The 26,864-nt window shown below is 41.6% G+C and overlaps 1 protein-coding gene across 1 annotated transcript; it reads right to left on the bottom strand.

Moving 5' to 3' along the window:
* Positions 1-202: 202 nt before the first annotated feature.
* On the bottom strand, positions 203-26,630 carry mdfic (MyoD family inhibitor domain containing). The gene is made up of 5 exons (XM_079552529.1): positions 26,378-26,630; positions 25,889-26,049; positions 24,445-24,543; positions 4,960-5,337; positions 203-487 (listed from the first exon to the last, which is right to left on the bottom strand). The coding sequence occupies exons 2-5, from the start codon at positions 25,980-25,982 to the stop codon at positions 237-239; spliced, it is 822 nt and encodes a 273-aa protein (XP_079408655.1). The 5' UTR covers positions 25,983-26,049; positions 26,378-26,630; the 3' UTR covers positions 203-236.
* Between the last annotated feature and the right edge of the window lie 234 nt (positions 26,631-26,864).

Here is a 26,864-nt window from a genome sequence, read left to right as displayed (position 1 = left end):
CAAGTTACTGAGTACTGCTTTAAATAACCAAGCAAAATCCAATTATTTATTATTATTTTGGAAATTTCCCCCTAGTTTTTCTACATGATGATTTTAAGTTCACCTGCCATTTTAACTTGAGAAGCCTAGCACCAAATATCCATGTTGTAATCCACATTGTTTTTTTAAGGCCCCTTCGTGTTTGTGAAGTGACAGGAGTTATCTGTGTCCATAGTCCATTGCCACATGCTCCGAGTCTATGTGGGGAAGCAGATGCCGCAGCACTCCATGCAGATCTCCAGGCAGTCAGACGACTCGCAGCAGGCGTCCATGATCCCACAGTCCATGTCGCAGGGGCAGTTGCAGTCGTCGCCGAGGTCTTCGGAGCAACAGCAGCAGCAGCACGCCTCCGACGTGCACGTGCCGCAGGATGCCTGCGCGACCACCATGTTACACAAGGTCAGGAACTCACAGAACAGGCATGCCAGGATGCAGTGCACGCAGCAGTCTGCACACACACAGCAAAACAGGGCCAAAAAAAAGATAAATGAATAAACAAATTAGAAAACAAATCCATATGATTTAGATGTTGTGCCAAAATATTAAAGGAATAGGCCACCGTTTTTCCATACTGAGATATGTTCTTACCTTAACTTAGACGAGTTGATGCGTAACTTTTGGTCTTTGTGCGTGTGCTCAGTTACGCAAAAAGACCAATTATGTTGAGCATTTAGCCTCTCCTCCTCTCTTCTATGGGGCCAAAGGGGAGTGAAGTTAGAAGCGACCAAGCTCTTCCACGTTTCCCCTATTTAAATACGGTTACATAGTTACATGATCCAAGCACAGTTACACAAAATGTCGATTTTCTAAGCGGATAAAAAGAGGCACTATATTGTGAGGCGTAACAACACCTTAGGCCTTACAATATAGTGCCTTTTTTTATCCGCTCAGAAAATCGACATGTTTAATTTTATATAACTAGACTTGGATCGTGTAACTACTCACATAACCCTATTAAAATAAGGAAAACGTGGCTTCCAACTTCAACCCCGTTTGGCCCCACAGAGGAGAGGATAGACGCAAACAACATCATTGGTCTTTTTGCATAACTGAGCACACGCATAAAGACCAGACAGGTACTCGTCTAAGCTCAGGTAAGAACATATCTCAGTATGGAAAAACGGTGGCCTGTTCCTTTAATATTCTGCTTTGTCTTTGCAATTGCATCCATACAAAAACAAATGGCAATACTTATTTATTTATTACTTATAGTTTTGTCTTTTAATTTATTATGCAGTAATTGTTTGTTTTTCGCTTTCTCTTTTTTTCAAATAAACAACAAAGTCCATACAATATAGTGCAGTTTTGTGTTCCACGACACTTTATAACACATCACAGTAAAACCGTCTACAAAAAGTCCAATTGTGCTTAATCGAAGCAGACGGGGGTTAAATGAAATCACAGAAATCAAAAGAGCTGATTCTGGTCCAGTGTTCGTGATTAGCGACGTGTTAAATAATTGTGACATTACGATGCGGACTGCCAGGACTATCACGTTAAAATGATCGGCACAGTCCATGAGCGTCTGTGGCAAATAGGGACTTAATGCTTACGAGGCTCACACCACTCATTAACATTTGATCTCCCTTCACCTCCTCATCAGGGCATTGCAATGAATTTTAACATGCTTTGTCAAAACCAAAAAACATTGTGTGGGGTGTCTGTTAATTGTGCAGCATTAACTTATGGTTTGTGGTACCTTCCCCCTGCTCGTTCATGTGCTTTGTAACTGCATTCCGATATTTAATTCCTGTGTATTTTTTATTTTTTTTAATCTAATTTCAAAACAAAACAGAAAATTAAATACAACATCAAAATTCCATGGTTGGAAAGAGGGCAAAGAGCAACACTAATAAAAAGGGAAGCTCACAAATAAATTCATGAAATGTATCCTCAGGTACACCTTGAATCCTCCCATAGATTCATGCTGAGTGACACAATTACTGTATATTCTAAGACATTTTGGACCCATGCAGTCAGAGTGAGACACATGGCATGTCCCATCAGGTAATACATATCTACACATATATTTTACTACAAAAGTTCACATACTGTTTGTACACAATTTGTTCGTCATCTTGACACTAAATACAAGAAGCAAGCATGCCTCCTTTAAGCCTCTCTATTTCACTGTTACTGGTCTCTGCGTTGTAGACGTGACGTGGACGGATGCAGAAAAATAGCATTACAAACAGGGGGCATTTGCATAACTTTCATCAGCCCATCTGAGCTGTCAGAGCGGCTGTTACTGATTGGTTTAGAGGGAAAGCGCAAAAGGCGAGCTGGAGGACGGCGTGTTAAAGCAGGCCGGGGATGCTCATGTTTGATTAATCAAAGTGGAGCACATTTTTTTCCTGGTTTTTCAATGCTCAGGGCTGCGGCGCTGACCAGAAGCACTCGCAGCCTGTGATACAAACAAGACAGATAGGGAACATGAAACGAGCAACTGTGTGCGTATCAGCGAGCCTGCCTCAAGTTTGAATGCATCTTATTATCCTTATCAGAGGCCGTAACACTGCAGTGATGGGGGATGCATTACAATTAATCTAACTTTCTCAACATCTCTCCTTCAGATCACGCTGGTTTAGGAGTTGTTTCGAGATGGCGAGGCTGAAAACTTTACTCTGCTGTGTGTACCGTCAGCTGAACGTCTACAAAATGCCAATGGGAATAATGAACAGTGCCCAGGCAGGACTGAGCACAAACCTCAAAGTTCAGAATAACAAACTTTGAGGGCCCAGAGGGCATAGCCATGGCAGCATTCACAATGTAACAGTCGACTGCCAACACCATCTAAACACAGTACATAGTAGGCATTAAACAGCGGCTGGCTAGCTCTGCTATTCACTTGGATGTATAATTCAACGGCAGTGATTACTGTGGATCTTCGAAAAGCCAGAGCGGAGGAGCGGGAGGGAGCAGTACACTGTACACAAGAGAGCTGGACACAAGGCACACATTTTCAGGAAAACAGAGAGAAGCAGACAGACGGATGGACAGAGAGACAGAGTGAATCCAAGCAGCAGACAGCAAACCGACTGACACTGCTGCTGTTTAATGTCAGCGCCACTGTGAAGTCCATGCTTTTCAGGGCCAAAAACAGTCCGGCGCCTCTGAGGAAATAGTTTGAGACATCTGGAAAGCTAACATCAAAAAAAGAGAACAGCATGACACAAAACAAGCTGGATGGGCCTCAGAGCAGCAAGCTGTGCAAAACATTCAAACTCACAAAGAGGAGAGAAAGTCCAAGACAGCTAGATGTCAGTACACAGAGAGATTGATCAGGCAAAGCCGTGGTGGCCATGGAGGTGGTCAGAGAGCATACAGTCCGGCCTGTGAGGCCCACGACATGCTCGGTCAGACGTGCTGTATAATCAGTGAGATTCAGGGTGAAAAATAAAATACATTTTAAATTCCGAGTTCGTTGCTAAAAGGAGGCTAATTGTGCATGAGTATTTGTTCAGTGGTTTACACTAAGGACAAATGTGATTACACACAATTAATACAAAGCGGCCTGGTGTTATCACAGGCTGGCTCTGGTGCCAGCAGCATGTGCCAAGAAACACAGAGATCGACACAATCCCCTGAGCTAACCCCTGCCAGCTTATGCCTTTTATTTTCAGTGTTCTGGGGCTGTTTAGGAGGCTAATTTCACCGGCAAACAGATTATGTTAATCCGTGTAAACATTCAAACACAACAGCTTGGCTGTTTTCCGGAGGGAAATAAACAGTTGAGAGTGAACATATTGATTCAGAGAGCTGCTGTCAACAAATGGAAAGACAAAACCCATAATGAGAGAGACTTTGAGCTGTTGTTTGTTGCACTCTCTGTTCTTTACAAATGAAGATGTTGAAAACAACTTGTCTAGAATAATAGCACCACCACACACCTGTTTGTTTGCATATACACTCAACATAATTGTTTTTTATTTCATTTGTATATAAATCTGTGTGCAGACTGTTCTTTTCTTTCTCACTCTAGACAAAGGAATTTTATAAAAAACCTAAAGCAAAGCCATCATATCTGAGCATGATCCACAGATCACAGATTTCCACAGAAGCAGATGCAGGGGCTAGGTTAATGATAGCGGGAGTCGTGATGACGTGGTGCAGAGCATCAGGAAGGTGTGAGGGGCAGTCAGGGGCCCAACAAAGCTTATAATGGGCCCCCTGTGCTCTCCAGACTTGTTAGATGGTCACACCTGTTTTCCTGAATGGAGAGAGATCAGCCAAACAGCTTCGTTACTGGGCTCACATCGGCCTTGCACCTGACAAAGTGACAGCCTCCCTGCATTGCAAATGCTCAATTTGACTTGTGGTTAAGGGAAATAAAAGTCCCAGGAGCTGTGTGAGTTGTCATTTGTCCGACACGATTGATAAATACAAGAGGTCAAGAATTCCAATCATTAAAAGGTGAGAGAAAATCTTCCTTTATTACAATATGTACCTGTTATATATAGGAAGAAAGGTCTTATTCATGCCTCACTTTAAATTTGAACCTATTTGAGCTTTTACTGCTAGTAGAGGTTGTTTGTTGTTTGTTCAGAAATCTTTATGGCAGCTTCCGTTCCTCGTCGCTCCGGTAAGTCCAAACCTCCACCTACAAACTCGAATTTTGAAGTGTTTGAATACTTTGGAATACTTTAAAAAAAAAAGATTGTTATACACACTGCCACCACTCAAAAGGTATATGAATAATATACCAAAATATGGCCAAGAATCAGTCCGTCACGCAATAGCATCCCCGTGAAATGTAAAAAAACATTGGTTCCACTGACTTAAACTTGCGCTGCTAAATAAATGGACCAAAATTGTACCGAAACGGCTCGCAACTGACTGAACCAAAACTGTCCAATACTTTATGTGTACCCCTGTTTGGTATTATAAAAACAGAGTGACAGTAGTAGTCTGGTGATGTACCTTCAGGTAGAGGTGGTTTGTGGGAGCCTGTAGAACTGCCTTTGCTACGGCGGCTGCTGTCACTGTTGACTGACAGACTGGAGCGGAGCTTCCTCTGCATCTTCTGGGACACGGAGCTTGAGGCCGGCCGGGGCTGCTCCGTCATGGTCGAGGTGTGGACCATCGCTGTCCGTGGTGCTGATGCTGTGCTGTTTTGGCTGATGTTGTTGCCACAGGTGCACATGTGTGTGCCACCCGCCCCGTTCAGTCCGGAGTGGATTCCATTGCCATTACTCCAGGTTGTGCTTGTGCTGTTTGGGTGAAATTCCCTTTGGTCCTTGGTTTCATCTTCCTGAGCTTTTTCTGTCGACATATGCTGGGACTCAGTTCGAGGCTGAACTGCAAGAAAACAGCAAAACACAAATCACAACATGAATTTCAAACGGTCTTTAATCTCTCTACCTCCACATATTAGTCAGTGCTGCTCTGATCTGTTCTTGCAAAGTGAACACTGACCTGGAAACATTCTCATCTCAACAAAATAACTCTCAGCAAATCCTGTCACACCACTTCCTTACATGAATATCGATTATATGGCAAACATTTAAATCAGGATCTGCTAAAAGAAGAGGAGATATGGGTGCCGTGTGTGCAGGAGAAAGACAAAAGCCTGCCCTGTAGGCAGCAGTCACATTTGAGGAAGCACTTCGCAGGTAAGTTAAAAACGAGAGATTAATGCAGAGAAAAGAGAAGTGGATCCTGTGATAGTGTGCTCATACAAAACCGCTGCCGTCTGCTGCTGTAATGATCTGCTCCTCTGTTGAAGCTGGGAGATGGCCTGAACTAGTCTGTGTGTGACAGCCACAGACTCTGGGAGACAGGCGCGACCTGTCTGATAAGAGAGAAGTGAGTGAGGAAAAGGAGGTGGCATTTCCCCAAGACGAGCACCTGCAAATTCAGCTCTACTGGGACTCCGCGACATTACCTTCACTCCAGATCACAGCCTCGGCTCCAGCACGCGCCGCCACTGCGTGAGCAACTTTAGATTTGAATTATTCATTCTTTTTCAAGTTTGCCGCCGTTAACTGCACCTATTCCACATTCTATACTTTTCCGATATACGTTTAACAGATTGAAAACCCTGATAAATGTAGAAAAGGAGTCAGTGCTGTAAGGATGGTTGAGGGATACTTTTTCGAACAAAGAAAGGAGTACCAATGAACAATAATCTAATCAAAAAACAAACAAACAAAAGGGTGGTGGTGGTTATTAGGACCTCTACCAAGGCACTAATCATGTCTAGAAAAAGTAACAATATAGTAGTAGCTGGCGGCACAGTGGAGCAGCAGTTGTGCTTCACAGCTAGAAGGTCCCAGGTTTGATCCTTTCTGCGTGGAGTTTGCATGTTCTCCCAGTATCAACTCGTCTAAGCTCAGGTAAGAACATATCACAGTATGGAAAAACGATCGCCTGTTCCTTTAAAATGTCCTTATTTTTGAGAAAAAAAAGAATGCACTGTTTTGTTTTGTTTTTCAATGAGGATAACATTAATATCACATGGACAAAAGTGCCCCTGTAACTACTGATTTACAAATCAAGCATTGGTAAACAGTGATTTAATTACACACCACAATGTGATACAATTGTACTGAGGTTTTGTGGCTTCTATGTACTAGCTCACCAACAAGTGCAATTATAGTTAACAAGAATGGGAGCGTGTGGGGATGGGCCTTCTGGGGAGCACATCGCCCAGGGAGAGGCCTGACGTGAAGGTGGATTTAAAACAAAGCAATTAAAAGCACTATTCACACGTCTGCATGCAGCTTTGATAAACAAATATAGACTTAAAGGCTCAGAGCACCAGACGATTTTGAATTGGACAACTAGGTACAACCAGATAGAATTCATTACAATATGATTTGAAAGCAGACCAGGATTTAGGTCTACAAAAACAAAAGCCTTTCAGCCTGCCCATCACAATGTGATGAGACATTTGCTAACAAACAGCCACTGTTTTCTGTTGCTTGGGAAATGCCACAAAAATGTTTTAACATAAGAACTGCTTAAAAAAACAAATTGACACTTGTATACAGCCAATTTATTTTAGTATGTTTACAAAGTGTCTTCCCTAGAGCACAATTCTGGCCTCAAGCGCTCATAAACCGTACAATTTTGCCAAAAAAGGTCAAAGTCTACAGAAGGGCATAATTACAGTGAAAGTGCAGCCTTCAGTTGAACAGCATAAATAGTTATTAAGAAACCACTTCTTAGAGCTGAGGACAGAGGCTGTGTCTGCAGAAGTGGAGCAGAGGAGTGTGGCAGGTCTCTGGATGGATGGGCAGCAGACTTATTTTTATCCTGATGAACACGTTGACTAAGATGAATGCTCACAATGGGGTAATATTCATAATCATTGATCATAATAATGATGCTACTGTCAGAGATGGCAATGACCGACAGTGTAAAGTCACCACCAGACAAATGAAGAAATAATGAGAAAAAGCTGAATTAAGTAAGTCCTTGTGGAAGAAGAAGAAAAAAAAAAGTCAGACACTTCAACTATGCATTCAGTTGACAAGCAAAGCATTAAATATTATTATTGAGTGTTCAGACCAAGTGGAGCGTGATGCTGAAAAGGCATTTGATCAGAACACCTTCCAATTAGTTTGTGTTCAGTAAAAACCTGCTTCTCGCGCAGTTCGTGCCTGCCTCGGATGCACCGTTACTGAGAGATGGCTGCGCGGCGAGCCTGACAGGTTGCATTAAAAACACGTGTTTGCCGGACGGAGCTGGGCCCGTACACATTTCAAATTGGACTTGTAAGCGGCCTATTTCCAGCACATCAACAACTGTTGCGAGTGTACATTTGTAGTTGAATAAAACATGCTTCCCCTACACACGCTGTCACACACATCACAGGGGAAACTAGGGGCTGAGTGCTTCTTGACTGTCTAAGCAGCATCCCAATTTGGTCCCAGCTACCAGTGGCTGACAGCCTCAAATATCTGGGGAGCATTTTTAAAAGGCCAGTGTTTGATGGATTCATGAAGAACACACAAATATAATTGCCATTTGTCACTGCGCGTTGAGCGTCTGCGCCACACAGGGACCGAGGCGAGAGTACCCGGAGAGAGCGCAGCTGCGTGGGGGGAACACCCGCTATGTAAAACGCACACATAAACACCTCAGTTTGTGTCACGGAAATAGGTCCTACAGGAGGGAGAGGAAATTGCACCCAAAAGACGAGAAGAGGGAACTGCTGTGTGTATATATATGTCAAAGTCGTGTGAAGCCCTCGTAGACGTAGCGGAGGAAATATGCATGTGTGCATGTGTCAACTGAAACAGAGCTGTATAAACAAGAATTTTAAAATAGTCCCGAACATGAAAATAATACGCAGAGGTCAAACAGGGCAGCCAGGAGATCCTCATTTGCACAGCGCTTCCTCTACAGTCTCAGGTATAGGCCGCGAGCCGACTCGACAAACCGCACTCCGCTTCTGAAGCTCACTGCTTTTTAATATTAATGCCCCAGAGATGAGGAAAGAGAAGGAAAAGAGAGGAGCGAGGTGTTTGTCTAGGCTTATTAGAATGCCCATCAGACAGAGCTGAACAGTTATTCAAATGTCACGTCATGTCGGCCAAATAAACACGCATCTGCTGTTCAGCCGCTAATAACCATTATTACACAAAGCAGGAGTTTGGGCTCTGATCCGGTCTGGATACGACAGTGGGGGTGCTTTCTCCAGCAGAATAAAAAAAAAAAAAAAAAAAAGAGTGCATTTCACGGCTCCGCTCATTGCAGCATCACTACCACTATACTGTTTATCTTTATGTGGCATGAATTAGAAAAACATGTATATTTTCTGCTTGACTGGCCGTGTACCTGGATGATTGAAATGCTAATTTGTAAATGTGCAATGACCTAGGCGGGCGGCTGTTACCAGCACTGCCACTACCCCCCCCCCCCCTCCGCCAAAACAGCCCGGGGTGTCATCTCTCCTCCCAACAAACAGCAGCCCCTGCCTTCAATCCAAAGGGATATATTTTCTCATTAGAAATTATACATCTTTCCTGTCCATATTTATAGACGCAAAACCAGGGGAATTATGCTGCGGAGAGAGGGAGACAGGGCCGAGCGAGGAGAGGAGTACAAAGAATGTTATTACAAAGGCTTCTGATTGAAATTTTCCTTGGGCGTATCAAAGCCTCGTTTACCGTTTGACCTTCCAAACTACAGGACAAGGACTTTTATTGTCAAATAGGACGCAACGGGAAGACATGTTTGCAACTGGCCTATAACAATAAAACTACAATTTTCATAGAGTAGTTAAAGATCAAGAAAATCCAGTCCGTGCAGTGTGATAATTGCATCTGTTTGTATCTTTCATTCATCAAATTGATACCTAGTTTGGTTTGATTGCATTTGTTATTTGTCACACAGAAAATAAAGACAGAATTTCATTTGCAGACTGCTTTTGACTGATGTTTTTAGTGGTTTCTTAGGTAATATGAACATAGCATTTGTGCACGGGAATTAGCTTCCTAAAGGAGTACTGCTTCCAGGGGCACCAGCGAACAACGCAACCATATAGATACAGACGGCATCTCTGGAATCGCCCATATATGGTCATGTTTGAAAACAGTTAAGAAACATCTAAACTTTCTCTAATTAAGAGAAAAAAACTACTTTAACAAACGCTGAATTATGAATGTAGTTTTCTACTAATTCTAACGCTAGCTAGCACTAGCTATGACTGCCGTTTTTTTGCTTCTACGCAACAATCTGCTGTGAAGAAACATCCATATAGACCCGATTTAGACTTCACTTTATTTGTATGTGATAAATTAGTTTATATTTCACCAGAAAATGGCTAAAAAGAGTGAAAAACAACTGTGTTTCCCAAAAGATTCTGTTTTCCCCCTTGACGTGATGCCGTCCGTATCTATTCGAACTCAAATTAAGTCAAACCATTAAAATGTAAACTGTTCTAGAGTATGGCAACACGACCACCACTCCCCTCCCCTGTGACCCTATTGGACTTGTTTTAACACTAAACAGTTTGGCACTTGACCCAATAAATATGAAATACCTTAACACTGCCATCCTGGGCCAGTCAGCGACAACAGTGATTTGCATGCGTTCAAATCAGGAGGAAGACATGCATAAAGATGGAGACATGGCAGCGGTGATGGTTTGAGGAGAACGGCTAAATTAGCTCCAATATTGGATCCTCATCAGCTGCAATGACAAGCTCTGTGCATCGGCAGTGTGGGTGCGATACGGTACCTCACAACACAAATCTACAAGCTGTCGCCACCTGTCAGGTCTGATCACACCGTAGACCACCTCATTTAGGCAGGAAAAATCAACTTTAAGTCGACTTTCCAAGCCGGTCTCCGTGACACCTCCCTCGTGCAGTCTGAGCTACGTGATTACAATAGTTTTCAGTAATAACAGTCGTTTTAAGCCCTTTTAATTCTCTGACAGTCATTCATATTTGGTTTCTTTAAGTGATACTTGAAGACAGAGATTAATATTATTTTCCAAACCCCCTTCACCACCACCGTCACTGCCTCCGCCTCTTTCCGACAAAGAGGGAATCGGGCGTAAGGGATTTAGACGCTTCAAAATTTGCTGCTGATTGAGTGGAAAAATAACCCCCTCGGACCTTGTTCTGCTTAATTACATTTTGCGGTGGTGAAGGCAACTTGAAAGAAAGGAGCCTGATTTGACGGCAAGGGGCCGCGTGAAGAGAATACATGCTTTCAGTGTATTCATTGGGCGATATCATTTATTTCGGATGTAATTATTTTTGCTATACTGTATCAACTTACGTTTATATTTTACTTACACTTCATATTTTTGTTGTAGCTCAAATTCTATCGATTCTCTATACCGATTTCGATACCACAGTATAAAAAAAACAAATTCCCCTTTTAAATATATTTGCTGTAGGAAACTCTTGACTCTTTCCTTCTGCACTGTATTGTCTACATTGCAGAATACTCAACATTATATGAGTTTATTCAGACTCTGAGACATTAAATAATAAAGGGTCTAATTTGTTATCTCTGATTAACTGTTTTTGCACATAGTCGACTGCTAGTACAGTACATGGCGATTTAACCTTTAATATAGAGTGTTTACAGACTGGATTTGGCAAATGACCATCAGGTTAAACACTGTCTGTTTCTGCCTTCATAACAGTAACAGTCACTGCTGTCGCATTTAGGAGCAGAACAGTGCAATATCACAATGTTAAAGCAATACTAAGTAACTTGTTTACCTTGATAAACCCTTTTCGTAGTCCCTCTGGGGGTAATGCAAGTGTTAATGGAATGATTGGGGGGCCTTCATCTCCCCCTGGCCAGAAAACCACAATTGCAACTTGACTGCCACCAATAGAATAATGAAGAAGAAGCTAACAGGCTAGCGGGCAAAGCTAACTGCACTTTAAACAGTATTTACAGCCAAGTTTGAGTGAAAAAAATTATCTCCATTGTGTAATTGGATGTACAATATCCCTCTGTACCTTCGCCTTTTCTAAAAAAAAAATCGTAACTTGCTACGACACCTGCAGCAGCGCGTATGGCCTCTAGGGGAAAGAGTTACTTAGTACTGTTTTAAAACTGGCCTTTAAAATTCCTCTTTATCAGGGGTGCCCAAATTTTTGTCTCCGAGGGCCAAAATGAAAAAGTGCCTGTGAGTCGCGGGCCAAACACGGCGATGTCAAGCACGAAACACATATAACTGCAAATTACATTTGCATTTGATTCTATCTATGCAAATAACATGCTATGTTAAAACAAATGGTAACTATGGCAAAAGCCTAGTTTTAGTAGAACAAAATCAACAATTGTAGCAATTTAGTGCAAAATGTAAAAAAAAAAAAAAACCTGCATCTACAGCACCTACAGTAACTTTACCTTTCGTTAACTCAAAGAAAATGCCACATTAGATTATTTTGAAAGTGTCAGTTCAGCATCAAGTCAATTTTTAACATATACTGTTGTCGATGTCAACAACCTTTGCAATAAAAGTTGGAAAACTGAAAGTTGATGCTACAACACTCGGTGTACTGCATCCATATCTACCATTGAGAATGAATGGAAGAGAGTTTTAACCACACCAGCGCAAAAGTAGGTCATTCTCTCTCTGGCGGGCCAACAGAATTGTTTCGGTGGGCCAAATTTGGTCTGCGGGCCCCACTTTGGGCAGTCCTGCTCTAAACATATTCATGAGTTAAGTACAGAAAGGTAGCATGTAACTATACAATTGACATTGGTAAAATATCATTTTGTTGAGCATTTATAGGAGAAAAAACGGCCAATGATACATGCAAACCAATGGAACATTAGCCACAAGTCTTCAGTTTCTATAAAAAAGGCCTGCTCCTTTCAACCTGGTAATGCACCAGTATCTAGATTCTACATTTCCACAATGGATGTATTTAGTTTTGGAATTGTATTCAGGGTTTAAGTGAGTACTTTTTAGCTCTAATTTAAGCTTTGATCGTAGCACACAGGTTCCTTCTGGTACTCTGGGAGCGAGCAGGAGGAGGAGGGAGGAAACACAGAAAGTATCGATACCTGCTCAAATGCATATCAAGCTTCGATACCACTTTTAGTATTGATTTAGTATCAAGGAATTGTTTTTTTTGACAACCCTACAATATTGGCTTCTCAATTCCGGCTACTTTCAGTTCATGCAGCCACTGAGTCTTTGGAGAAGATCATCTCTCTGGCTGGTATGACAAGAGTAGCCTACATATTTTTTTCCTATATTTTTCCCAACTTCTAAATGATCACAATTGCTGTTGAATTTTCTCTGTCCTGACATGCATTTATTATCATTCATCATGTCGCCAGGCCAAGCCGGTTTGCCAGTTTCCTGGAAGTACAGCCTTTATGCAGCATCGTCAGAATTAATTGCTCCAAAATGCATTTATTTCGAAAGACTTGCCCATTTTCTCTGACATGAATGACTGTGCAGAGCAGACAGCCTCAGACTCACCACTCGAGCTGCACGAGTCTCTGGTCACTGCTGTGTGGAATTTAGCATGCGGCTAATTTGAGGCTTTTAATGCACCAGAACCAGACATTAGGCAGAGTTTAAAGCATCACAACCGCTCTACTGGACAAAGAGTCGCAGTTCACTTTGTTCATTTCATTCACTCCTAGATTAAACAGGTTTTCTTTTTCGTTTTTTACACGTGTCTTTGTCAAATTGCTTTCATTGACTGTGGCATCTTTTAAAGTTGAGTACATCTTACCGAAATTTAGACCACATACAGTTAGCAACATGTGTTTCTCGAAAGATCAATTACGACGTGACTCGGAGCAGGCCTGAGGGAGCTGCCCGATTCTCTACTCTCAAAAAAGTGCTCCACCCTGACGACTCACAAAAAAACCAAAAAAAACAAAAAATGAGTCAAGAGAACAGGAGAGAGACACACACAGAGAGAGAGGAGGCAAACAGAGGTATTTTCAGTTTCAGTTACATCGATGACTCAGAATTTCCACCGGCTTGAAAATCTGCTCAGAGTGCAAGTTGCCCGGGAAAGTGACTTGTTTGAAGTTCAGCACTTCTGCACATGCGCTGCCGAGGAGCAGAGCCGTACACACTAACAAAATGGCAGGCCTATAGCAACAACCACAAACGAAATTCAGACAGGCTGCAACTTTAGAACAGGCAAGCTACTTAAGTCTAAATAAATAAAATGTTATGGTCTAGTTATCGAGATAGGAATAAGAATTGACTTATATCACTAAGTACTTTTCCACAGATTGTTTTTGACGGCCTCGTGATCACTGCTTGAAATCAACAGAACTCTGATGACACAGCCTAGTTGTAACCTCTTAACCCCCGCCTTAACCGAGGGCAGTTCGGCTGTACCCAAATCTAAAAGGTTAGAGCCAATAAGCCAATCAAAATGGAGCTTTTTCCTTGCCTTTTTGCCACTTTTTTGGCACATTTTAATCACACTTTTTATCCCTTTTTTGTCTCTTTACTGTTGCATTTTGGTTGCATTTTCATCTCATTTTTGTTGCTATTTTGACTATTTTTACAATGAAACTTAGATTTGGGTAAAGCCAAACTGGAGAAAATGTGCTTGGTTTAGGTGGGAATTAAAAAGGTTAAATATATACCAAAAATAGGGTCAAACTGCAAATAATTCTTTTGTATTGTAAATTTAAATGAATATCTTATTTGGGTTTGTGGATTGCTGCAGTACAGTAGACAGCACATTGCTCACTATTTGCTTTTTGGCCTTGAAAGATTAATAAGAAAGCCAAAGTTTTCCGATTTTCTGACCAGACTTTGACTATGGGGATTGAGGGTGAGCGAACCATCGAGAATAATCCAAGATATTTGTACTGTATTGCATGCTCCACATTTAGAGAGGTTAACAATGGTAGCGTTAGTGTGTTTAAGGCCTTTGCATTTGTAAATGTCTAGGGATGCACCGATCCGATACTGGTATCTGATATCGGATGCAATACAGAAAAAATACGATATCGGGTATCGGCTGCAAACATCTGCAAAGGTATTGTTGATTGCAGCGCAAAATGCTGCGGTTAGCATCAGTATGCTAAAGCTAGTGCTAGCATGCAAATGCTAAACTAATGAAGGCTGGGACAGAAACTATTGTACAAATACCTTAAGTAGCCTAATAAAATTGGCCACTGCAGAAGCCACGTGTTTGTATTTTTTTTTTTTTTTTATAACTGATGTAACATATTTGTAGTGATCAGATCACGTCATATGAGTGGTTTATTGTAACCTAAAACCTGTCATATAGCTACCCAAAGATATTTAGTGTAGAAAAGTCCAGTTATCATTGTTAATTGTTTTTCCAAGAGTTTTTCCAATAGATATAATTGATCTGTAGCATCATGACAATAAAATAGGACTTAATTGATCTTAAGCTGGAGAAAAGAGTCAATTCAATGTTTCACTCAGAGAAAGCCACATTTAAGAAAGTCTCTTGGTATTGGTCAATATCAGATATCGGCAGATGCTCAAACCCCAGTATCGGTAGCATAAAAGCTGGATCAGTGCACCTCTATAAACGTCATTAATGTAGTTTTTTATAGCATTTAAAAGCAGCAGGTAAGAAAGAGATTGGCTACAGTACATTTCTCTTACTAAAACTGCAAACCTATTATTACAAACTGATTTACTTTTTTGTGAACTCTATTTATTTAAGATGTATAAGCCTGTATTGCTGATTTCACTGGAATCCAGCACACGGGCAGGTCAAAGAGTGGGGGTAGACGGTCTATCAAACTCGCTCACACCAAGTTCCTTTATTTGCTTCGTATCAATCTGAGCATTAACCCTGTGCTAATGGGACAGCTGTGGGTCAGCGCCTCACATCTCCCCGGTGCCAATCAGCGCCTTAAGCCGAGAGATCAACCTTCGGGACAGACGCCCTCGTCTGCCTCAGAGTGGCTTTTTAAACGCGGAGACACCCGTATCGATTTTAGCTCTAAAGTCTGCATGATGCGGGTGAGAGGGAGGGGGGGGGGGCTGTTGGTGGGAGATGCCTGTGAGTCTGCTCCTATGGTCTCCCCTGGACTCCCTTGGCTCTTCCCTGGTCACCCTCTACCGAACAGGGGCTGACAGATTGACCCCTCTCTGAGCCACTCAACCTGCAAACAGCATGAGGGCAGCGGCCTGGAGCTCGCGGGGCAACACCAACAGTGCTCTGGGTAATAGAAAAGGGGTTTAACCTTAATGTTGGTGCCAAAACCCGGCTAGAGGCCAAGTAATCCCCCCAGCGCCGTGCTCATTTGAACTGCCTGTTTTTCATGGCCCTCACTCTCTCTGTGTGAAAGAGAGTGACACTGAGGCTTTGGAAGTTGAGGGATTCCCAGTAAACTTTGTTGATCTCATGACTTATTAGAGTTACAATATAACGCTTGTTGAGCATAGATGTTTGTTGATAATGGAAGAATCTATAGCACAAGACGCTGTAGCCATGCAAATAAAAATAAATTAAAAATAGTCTAGTGATTCTCAACGGTTGGATTGTGAAAGTGGGTCGTGGGCATTTGCAAAAAATACTGACAATTTGTTTTGGTAGTTTTGTTTTTTTCCCAGTTTGTCTTGTGGTCAATGTTTCGAACAACCGAACTGAGGGAAAAACACTTTACTCAATCAATCAATGGTTTCGTATACCCCATTATCGCAACGGGAGTTGCCTCACAGGACTGTACACACATTAAAACAATGAAACAAAACGTGCAAAATGCTGTGGTTAGCATCAGCATGCTAAAGCTAGTGTTAGCATGCAAATGCTAAAGAAAACTAATCAAGGCTGGGACAGAAACTATGGTACAAACACCTAAAGTAGCCTAATAAAATAAAATCAGCCACTGCTGAAGCCAAGTGTTTGTATTTTAGTTTAAGAAATAACAGATCAGATGTGAGTTGTTTAATGTAACCTAAAGCCTGTCATGTAAACATTAAAGCAATGAAACAAAACAGCAAACAAGACAATGCAAAGTTCAGGCAAATGAAGTATCCAGGCTCGTCGTGGCAAGGGGCCGTGTGGGCGTCCCCTGTCCTTATCGAGCACGGCGAGGAAAAAACTCAAAAACTCAGCGGGAGAATAAAGAAACTACGGGGACAACCACAGAAGGAGAGACCTACTCCCATGGATGGACAGGCTATAAATCCCCAAGGCTGATGGGAGTCTTTCAGCAGATGGGCCAAGATCGCAGAACGTCCAGCCTTTGATGGAGCTTTTTTTTTTTTTTTACATGTTTAAATGAATATTTTATTTGGGTTGCAACTTGTCAGCATACGTTGAAGAACCATAGAGCATTAAATAAACCATTCAATCATTTAATTCGGTCGCAATTTCAAATATGACATACATAATATTAATTTGACAGCCAATCGTATCAAAATTGCAATTATCAAAAATTACACATTACTTTTCCTCAATCGTATTACATGACTTGTCTTTACACTCTCATGTGACACAGGAATTGAATTGTTCCCATTGTAGACATTTCACTGGTAAGAGCCACTTGAAAAAACTGGTCAAAAGACTTTCAATAGTTCAATTGTCTGGAGTAAAAAATACCCACTACAGTTGAGTCTGCGTAACTATGTGTTCCCCAGTATCTAACATAGGCTCTTCAAAGCCCTGAGCCTGTGAAGTGAGGTATGCATATCTAATCATTAGGCTGAAGTATTTTGAATATCTTCAACAAAAAAAAAAAAAAAATTAACACTGAATAGGCTTGGGCACTTTGGGTAAAATATGCTAATTAACACACTTGAAATTTCCCATATGAAATCTATCTGCAGCAAGACAATGAAAAAATAATTACAACAGAGGTAGAATTACAATGGCCATTTTAATCAACCCCTGCACTAGCATTTCACCCTATTTATACCGTTTTTGATTCCATGACCCACTGTAAGTAATCACTTGAAAATTACGGCTCAGTTTATAATAAGGAGACACTTTGGACACACTTTCTACAGAGACAAAGCACCAAGGATAAAGCTATGGACCTTGCGCAACAACTTCACCATGCGGCTCCTATAGATGGAAAATATTTTCAAAATGTCCGAGGTTATAAGGATTTGGACACAGGAAAGTCTGGTAATGAGAATTAATCACATCTAATCATTTTAGATCACCTTATTTCTGTTATGAGGCATGCGCTTGCTACAGCCAATAGCAGCAGCTGTGCCATTCACTATTTTATGAATTTACACAGGTTAGTTTAGAGACTCCTATCTGAACCATCATCGATTTACATTCCAAATAGAACCCTCAACGTTACAAACTGGGTGTCAAAAGAAATATTAACAAACTCTGACACTAATTGACTTACGTTGCCATGGTATTATCATGCAGTGACATCACCATCAACAAGTGAGCAATCATTGTAAAGAAAATTTCATACAGTGTATAATGTCAAAATAACAAAATAAAGCACCTTTGAAGGATATTTCAGGATTGTTGACATTGGGCCTCATTTCCAAGTTATCCAGAGTGTTTTTGATTTCTGGAGATTTTTTTTTTTAATTCATGCAGTCCTTATATTTGAAGAGTTTAGTGGCGCTAGGCTAGTGCTAGGCTAGGGCATGTCTATGGTAAGAGGTAGCCTGCATTAAAAACAGTCTGACCCACTACACAGTGCACCTGAGGCAAATCACATATTACGGCAGACTACCAATATCATTTTTGAAATATAACTGACCTTGCATCACATGAATTACCGCATTTTGAGGGACTATTTTCTAGCAGATCACTCCACCGCTGCGTAGCTTACAACCACAAAGCTAATGCTGCTCAAATATAAGGTATTTTAAATGCAAAATGGTTATAATTAAGGCTGCAACTAACGATTATTTTTCTATCGATTAATCTATCGATTATTTTTTCGATTAATCGATTAATCTATCGATTATTTTTTCGATTAATCTATCGATTATTTTTCATGTTACCGATTATTTTTTCATTTAAAATGAAGAAAAAAACATTGATGTGTCCAAATGGCATGGCTTTTATATATTTATTTACTACTAGTCTATTTTCCCCACTTTTTAAAATAGTAAATGGCAAATGGGCCCATTCTCTCACTTCTGGCCCTGACCCACAGTTTGGGAACCGCTGATTTAAAACTAACTGAAACCTGCACCTGACGGTTATTTCTGTCTGACCGCTGAGAATTAGCCTGTGAGTCGCCCAATTCGTTATAGACTGTGCACATTCAGAGAACCACAGTTACTGTAAGTTACTGTGCTCGTGAGAACCATGTGGATTCAACTCCTCTTTGAGACAAAAAGGCCACGGACACGGCTTTACTCTTGTCTATCCATCAAACTACTGTCCTGATTCTCCGCTAGACACGACAACAAGAGAGTTTAAATGAGTGTGTGGCCGATGCCCCGAGTCTGCGCAGAGAAAATATGAGAACAGCGCCCGGGACACGGGGACGGGATGCAGCCGCGGAGGAGCCGCGCATGAGGGCAGCATGAGGCGAAGCGAGAACCGGGAGACAGACAGCCGAGCGGGGCACGAGTGGAGAAGTAGCCTACTCGCGTGTTGGGAGAGACGGGGAAGGCGGTCGGTCTCTCCTGCTCATTCACTTCAGCAGACTGCTCCGTTTTGGTTTTATATGCGGCAAAGTAGGCGGAGAGTGAGTGCGCGCTGTCAGAGCCTGTCCCCGTAACAACGCGTTGATTAATCAGTGAAACAACACCGTAGTTTGACTGAGATGCGCGGCCCTTGCAGCCGCGGGTGTTTTCGTTTCACATGTTCGTTCATAGCCGTTGTGCTGTAGCCTGGCTAACGCCAGACTAAAATCACAAGTGATATTGCAGTTCGAAATGATTGGAGCGCACACAGCAGTCTGGCGTTAGCCAGGTTAGTTGTGCTGCTGTGATATGACATTTCCGCTCGACAGTGTGCAAACAACAACATTATTAGGCCGTTTCTGGAAATACTCCCACACTTTTGACGACTTTTGCCGTGCTTTTTCCCCCTCGGTCGCAGCGTAATTGCATTACGCGCAGCCACGCTGGAAGTGAAATGTAAACAAGCGACGCGTCGACGCACAAAAACGGCGTCGACGTATTTACGTAATCGACGACATCGACGACGTCGACGCGTCGTTGCAGCCTTAGTTATAATTATTCTATCGCCATATATATTGGTAGTCTGGTGTTATAAGTGATTTGCCTCAGGTGCACTGTGCTTGGGTCAGACTCTTTTAATGCAGGCTACTAGTTACCATAGACATGCGCTAGCCTAGCACTAGTCTAGCACCACTAAACTCTTTAAATATAAGGACTGCATGAATTAAAAATATATATATATATCTCCAGAAATCAACAACACTCTGGATAAATAGGAAATTAGGCCCTATGTCAAAAATCCTGATACATCGTTTTAACCGTAAGTAACTTTTTAAGTTGAAATCCTTTTCGTAGTCCCTCGGGGGTAAGTGTTAATGGGATGATTGGGGGTCTTTTATGTCCCCCTGGTGTCTCAGAGCACCAACACACAGAAATGGAATCACGGCAAAGAAGCTAACAGGCTAACGGGTAAAGCTAACTGTGGGCTAGCGCCACTTTAGCAGTGTTTACACCAAGTTTGAGTGGACAAAATTATCTCCATTGTATCATTGAGCTGTGGCACAATGTACAATAACCCTCCCTCCCTTTCTCTTTTCTGTCAGCGTATTATTTACTCTCACGGACAATTATTAAAAAAAAAAAAAAAAACACAACATGCTAGGACATCTGCAATGGCGATTATGTATTAAGGTTATTAGTTCTGCTTTAACCTTAACCTTTGAGTAACTCGTTGACCTAAAGTAAAAAGTCCTGTGACACAAAAATCCCTTATGAACCCTAAAGTTTAGATATCCCAAACTGGCTTTTATAATTCTGCAAATTCCATACATATATCCAGGCACAATCCCAGATTAACTCAAAGGCCGGAGTAATGTCTGCACTTTAAAAGACATGTGCGTTGCTTGACCTTCCTGTCTCACCACTTCTCCCTGCAGATAAAAAAAAAAGACCCAACCTGCTCTTAAGAAGCTTGTAAGGTCATCTTTATCCAGCTCAGACGCACTAACAACTATTCGACAATCCAATGAATAATGTGACAATTTAAGTCCGAAAAGTGGAACGCTTTGGTGCCAATTTATTTCACGGCTCTGTTTTCAGTAGATATCAGCCCAGAATGGTCTCCTGAGGAATCCCGAGATCTCCCACAAGACTTCTCCTCATCTCCATAGAGTAAAGAAAGCCCTCAGGAGCTGCTCACTGAAAACAACCTTAAATCAAGGGCAATTCAACCCATTACAATTTGAACCCTCAAATTTGGCCCGAAAATTCATCAAATAGAAATAAAATGCAAATGCGAATTAGCGCAATCACTCAAAATTCAATTAAGATTACAAAATTATGTATTGATTTATGCATTTGTTTATTGTGTTGATATGGATGGGTTAGTTTCATCAAATCGCCTTAATCACAGCTAAAATCATCCTGGTTACGAGTTCGCTTTAAAATGGACAGTTTGCCATACACTTTTTATATGTTTACCCCTTGTAAGGAAAGGTGCTGACATCAGCTTGTCAAAACACGGCTATTGAAACATTACAAAGGGCTTATTTTTTGTTGTTTTAAAAAAAATAAAAAATCTGTCTACAGCACAAGAACTTAGCATTCCCGCAGGTTCAGACAGAGCTGGGGGGCAGGACTCAGGCAGGAGGATGATTTCATATTGATTTCCTGTTTGTGCGGTAAAGAAGACTCTCAATTACAGCTGCCGGCTAGGGATGCTACGAGTTGCCCTGAGAGAATATATTTCGGATGGGTCGACTAAATTCACGGTTCTTGGCATAAATGCGTTCTTACAGACTTCAGCTCAGGTTTACTCATTCATTTCTCTTTTTACCAGGGCTTTCCACTACGGGCCTAAAGCAGTGAGCCTTTTGAGTACTGAATATAGGCGGAAAAGAAAGTGCCATTTACCATTCAGCCTCTACAGAGAGAAATAACTACATTCAAATTTAGGAAATAGGGATATCTGGGTTAACCCAATGAGTGAAATAATGTTAGAAATATACAGCTGATGACGCAAAGCATATCAATTGAGGAGGATAAAGTTTATTTACCGCCTTTTACGTAGCCTACAGTATGTTTAAGGGGCTAGATGCAAGTTAGCCATGTTATGCTCACTACTGCCACCTCAGGTCACATGTGTAACTGCACCTTCTATATTAAGCTTGTGCATGACGGCAATTTGGACCTTTTGAGTGACAGTGTAGGATTTTAGAGGCAGTTGTGGTGAACAGGTCTGGGCTCATTCTACACATTAGGACATGACTGGAACATGTAGGGGAAAGAAAATACTTAAGGTCAGTCAAAAATGGCTGGCTAATATTAACATGTGAGGAAGAAGGGGAAGAAGAGCAAGAAGAGCAAGAAGAAGAAGAAGAGCAAGCAGAGCAAGAAGAAGAAAGAGAAGAAAAAGAAGAAGAAAAAGAAGAAGAAGAAAAGGAAATTGAAGATGAGGAATAAGTAGAAGAGGAAAAAGAGGAAGAGCAAGAAGAAGAGGAAGAAGAAAAAGAAGAATACGTTTATTTATATAGTGCCTTTCACAGACAGTCACTTTACATGAGACAATTGTACACCCCACACATCTGCACAAATGGTCCCTCTGACCACCACCACACATTCATGCACACACAGCATTCATCCTGGCCTAATGTACATTTAAATACTTTTCAAACAAACAGTAATTTTTTAGGTCTAGAGTTTCTGTGACTTTAAAAAAGGTCTACAACAATAACGTTTATCGTTTACCTGCCACAATATATCGAACCTTTGAATTTCCTTATCGTGACGGGCCTAGCAGGACCTTCTCAAAGCATTCAGCCTTCAACAGTAAACATCTGAGGAGCAGAAGAACAGTACCTATTCAGAGCATCTGTAAACCCCCCAGACGCCTCATTTTTGAAGAAGAAGAGAAGTAAAGTAAAGTATGTGTAAATGGTGGAGGGTGACATCAATAACAACACAAAACTGTCGTCACTGGGGTCTATCTGCTCCAAAATGAAAGACAGACAGGCCTCCAAAGCACAAGACACACACCTAAGGAGCGACAGGGGCCTCCTCATACTCGCGCGCGCACATACTTTCATTTTAGCAACAAAAAAAATCATTGTTCGTCACTTAAGTAAACAAGCCACAGGCGAGACTTTAAACTCCATGCGAGCGGAGAGCCAGGAAAGAAAAGCACGCTGGAAAAAGTTAACAACAGAGAAACAAACAAAAAAGTAGCTGCGTCAATTTCAAAATACGATCCACTCAAGGATGGAAGCAATCAGCAGCTATTCATCCGAGCCAATGCAACCCGTTCAACCCCCTCTCAAGAGCATTATTGATTTGAGTAGTAAAACGAGTGCAATGTAATATGTCCAAATGTTGATTCATACATAAGTTGAATCAACAACTGAGCCGAGCACATTTTCTCCAGTGTGGCCTTATCCAAATCTAGAAGCTTCTTGAATAGCGACGAAAACGAGGATGAAAATACAACAAAAAAAGACAAAAAGCAATAACACAATGGAAAAGTGACAAAAACATGATGAAAAAGTGACGAAGACATGACAAAAAAGCTTCAAGTGATCAGTTATGTAGGTCTTAGCTTTTAAATGAGGCGTCACTCTGGCCTATAAGCGTTTAGATTTGGGTAAGGCTGAACTGCAGAAAATGCGCTTGGTTAAGGCAGGGGGGGTAAGAGGTTTAAGTTAGCCCCCGATGTACTGGTCTCCATTTATTGGGACTTAGGCCTGAATGATATTGATGAAAAGGCAGAATCATGTTGGAGAGGTACTGTATGAAGTAGAGATGCACGATATATATATGCCGATATCCGATATTTACCAATACCAAGAGACTTTCTTGGTATTAGTCCTCTTATTTTCATTGTGAGATCAATAAAGTATCTTCTTGTGACAGATCAATTATCAATTATAACAATTAATAAACTAATGTAAAAAACATTTTACAAGAATCACTGGATTTTTGACACTATCTTTGGGACAGGCTATTTTACAACAGCTCACATAAAGTGATCTGATCATTACAACTTGTGCATTACAAATATGAGTTATTCTTTAACAGCATTTCATAAATGAAAATACAAACACTTGGCCGCTTCAGCAGTGACCCATTTTATTTTATTAGGCTATTTAAGATATTTCTGTCATAGTTTCTGACCCAGCCTTGATTATTTGACGTTAGCATTAGCATGCTCCCGCTAGCTTTAGCATGCTGTTGCTAGCTTCTTGATCTTGCGCGGCGAGCCATAATACATTTGCGGAGTTTAAAACTAACTTGGCGTTTGAATTCCCCAGGTTCTTAGCTTCAAAATCATATACAGCATGTCCATATTCACTTTGGTTTAGTCGGTGAAAGTTGTGTTTTTAAAGCGATGAGAGCCAAAACCGGTTCATTATCTCTAATTCTAATTCTATAATTCTTGCCGATACCCAATATTGTATTTTTTCCAGTATCGGATTGGTGCATATGAAGTTAGCTATTGTGGAGCTCTTCAAAATCCAAATAAAATAATAAAAAAACAAAACACAATATCAGACAAGATGCCAATTCCAATAGTAAGTTGTTTTTTGTTTTTGTTTTTATGACTGGAGTGAACATGTTTAGCACAGATGGCTAGCCTTACAAGCTACATTGTGATCGCTTTTGTTTAAGCTGTAAACTCACCCTGCTCCATGCAAGTTCATGTGTGACAACAAGCCCCTCGACAGCTGGAAAATGTTAAGGAGGCCGAAATTAGAAGCTCCTAAACTGAAACAACACCTTGCTTTTCACTTACAACACCCCTTCAGCCATCTCCGTATACAACAAACAGGAAACACACAAGTCCACAGCATTAAAACAAACAGCTCATTATTCATCACCGCGTTCCGAGATGATCAAACTTACTTCTAATCGGCTCGCAGTGATTGGTCCTCTCCTCAGTCACATGACCCTCTGAGGCTGCTTTCCGGGGCGTCACGCTTCTTCCAGCTGATTCAGAAACATCTAGAGTCACAAGCAACGTTTGACAATTAGCAAAACCTCACACTCACATGACCAAAAGTGCAGAAAACATGGTTATTTTAGGTGACTGTATAGCTTTCTCTATAGTTTACATGAATACACAAATACTCAAAATCATCAACGATAATCACAACAAAAACTTTCCTTGTATTGAACAGAACACCAGTGCATCAAATGCCAAAAGCACAGAGACTGACAACAAGACAACAACACAGCACAATACATTATAAAGCAGAATATGAGACCGAAGCTGTTCAGGTAAGGCCTGCCAGAGTCTGGATCTCATTTTCTCTCCTCCCGCTGCTCCCGGGTGTGCTCTACCTGCCAAGCTCCGTTTTACTGCCATAAAGACTGCATTCATGTGCATTGGAAAAAGTTAGTGAGCAACATCGAAGCCTGATAGCTGCGCATAAACACGGGGAGACACTTTCACTCATCTCTATAGGCCACTGACTTCAAAATAACAGGGCCTTTTGGTCACTGAACAGTACTGCTTTGTTCCGCCAATGATTTTATTAACCATTTCATGCCAAATACATGCACGCGAACTTGAAACTATTGCTTTGGAGGGGAAAAAAAAGAAGAAAATTAGCTATGACTCAGCAGCAGCGGCAGCCATGGCAGCAGCGCTCTCAAACGGTAAAGGAAATAATGGTGTGTTTGGCACAAAGCTACAGCAGTCTCTGTAAAGCAGTGACAGTAGGTGGCCAGTGGGACACGTTATGTGGACCCCCTTTTTTTCAGCACAGGATTAGTGCATGGGTGCAGCGGTGGCGATAGCAGCAATCCTATGTGATGCATCGTGGTATTTAGTGATCACACTTAGACATAAATTGCTCTATTCTCAGAACATCCACAGTCCCCAGGGAAGAAGCAGAGCCAGTCTTAACTATGAGTGCCTTTGAAGGTCCACTGAAAATCCATTCGCAATCCAGCAGCCCCACTGATTGCTTACTTTGTCCTACTTTGCTATTTTTTGACAGTGCCATAATGACGCTTGGTATAAATAGGCTAGTTAACGGTCCGTTGCTTGTTTGAAAAAAAAAAAAAAAAAGGGGGGGGTGTGGAATATAAGAAAATTAGACATGTGATAATCTTAGGGGCAACTAGGAAGTTAATTAAAAACTATAATTGGCTGTGGTAACTGTTAATAGTAACCAGTGAGGGGGGAAAAAACAACATTTTCAACACTCAGCACTGGGGCACACTTACAATACACTAAATTTCTCATAGTCAAGAATGCAAAACTCTCCCCTGTAATACGCTCTACTCTACTCTAACATTAAAGCATTGAGGTGAAGTTTTAAAACACTTATGCAGGGCTCACCGTGTGCAGCGGACAGCAGCGGTCTTGTCTCCAGATGGAGGCCCTGTCCCGTTTCAGCCGGCCCATCCTGAGTACGCACCGTCTCCTTGGACATGGGACACTCAGCTTTCGGAACCACGCGCGCACAAGTACCAGTTCCTCCTTTTCCTCACCCCTCAGCGCTTAAAAAAAAGAAAGGAAAAAAAAAGGAAAGAAATTCAATGTCTTCTCGTGAGTTAAGAGACACACGAGAGACAAAGCAACACAGCAGGTTATTACACAAGTTTAGAAGTTGCCTGCTTATTCACGCAGTGACGTCGAACCGCAGTAAAAACTTAGTGGAAATTTCCCTTCACTCGCTTTTACATAAACGTGTTGAAGATTTCCATGTGTAGCGCAGACTTCGGTTCTCACACACTCCATTTGTCCCCAAAATAAAATAAAAAAAAGACGCCCAAAGTGCTGTTCATATCCAAGTTGAACGCGCTGTTTATAAAGCGTAAAACGTACCTTTCAAACATGACAACTCCTTCGCTTCAAATCTGAGTTATTTTCATCCTTCCTTCCTTCGACGCGCGCCCGAGACGTTTGGGAGGAGAAAAAACTCAAAAGGAGGCGAAAGAGCAACTTGCCAACCGTTCCAAAAACTTTTCTACAAGTTTGGTCGCCAGTGTGCCTCTCAAGTCCTGCTTGGTAACGCGCCGCTGACGCATTCAGAAATAACAACAAATCGTCGCGGCGCCTTCGACGCTCAGTGGCGACAGTTTGCAGAGGAAAGTTGTAGTTCTAAAACATTTTCATCATATCCGGATTCCTGTAGGAAGGCTCCAGCCACTCACACCGCTCCGCTCTCCCTCTGCTTCCCTTAAGAGCAGCACAGATTGCGGCTCTGCGTTTCCCTCCCAGACGTTATACGTGCGAATATACAAACAAAACATTATGTAGTCTAACCATAATGTGGGGTTATCAAGGATCTCGCTTAAGTGGTGGTTCAGTT

The sequence above is a fragment of the Gobius niger genome, assembly GCF_951799975.1.
Source record: "Gobius niger genome assembly, chromosome: 2".
NCBI classification, from domain to species: domain Eukaryota; kingdom Metazoa; phylum Chordata; class Actinopteri; order Gobiiformes; family Gobiidae; genus Gobius; species Gobius niger.
Note: the sequence above shows the minus strand (reverse complement) of the source record. Positions and strands in the feature narration are given on the sequence as shown.

Coding starts and splice junctions, on each gene's coding strand:
- mdfic (XM_079552529.1), bottom strand. CDS start 25,982: ATGTCCAAGGAGACGGTGCGTACTCAGGATGGGCCGGCTGAAACGGGA. Junction 24,544..25,888: donor GCTGCTGTCCGCTGCACACG/GTGAGCCCTGCA, acceptor TTGTGACTCTAG/ATGTTTCTGAATCAGCTGGA. Junction 488..4,959: donor CAAACCACCTCTACCTGAAG/GTACATCACCAG, acceptor GTGTGTGTGCAG/ACTGCTGCGTGCACTGCATC.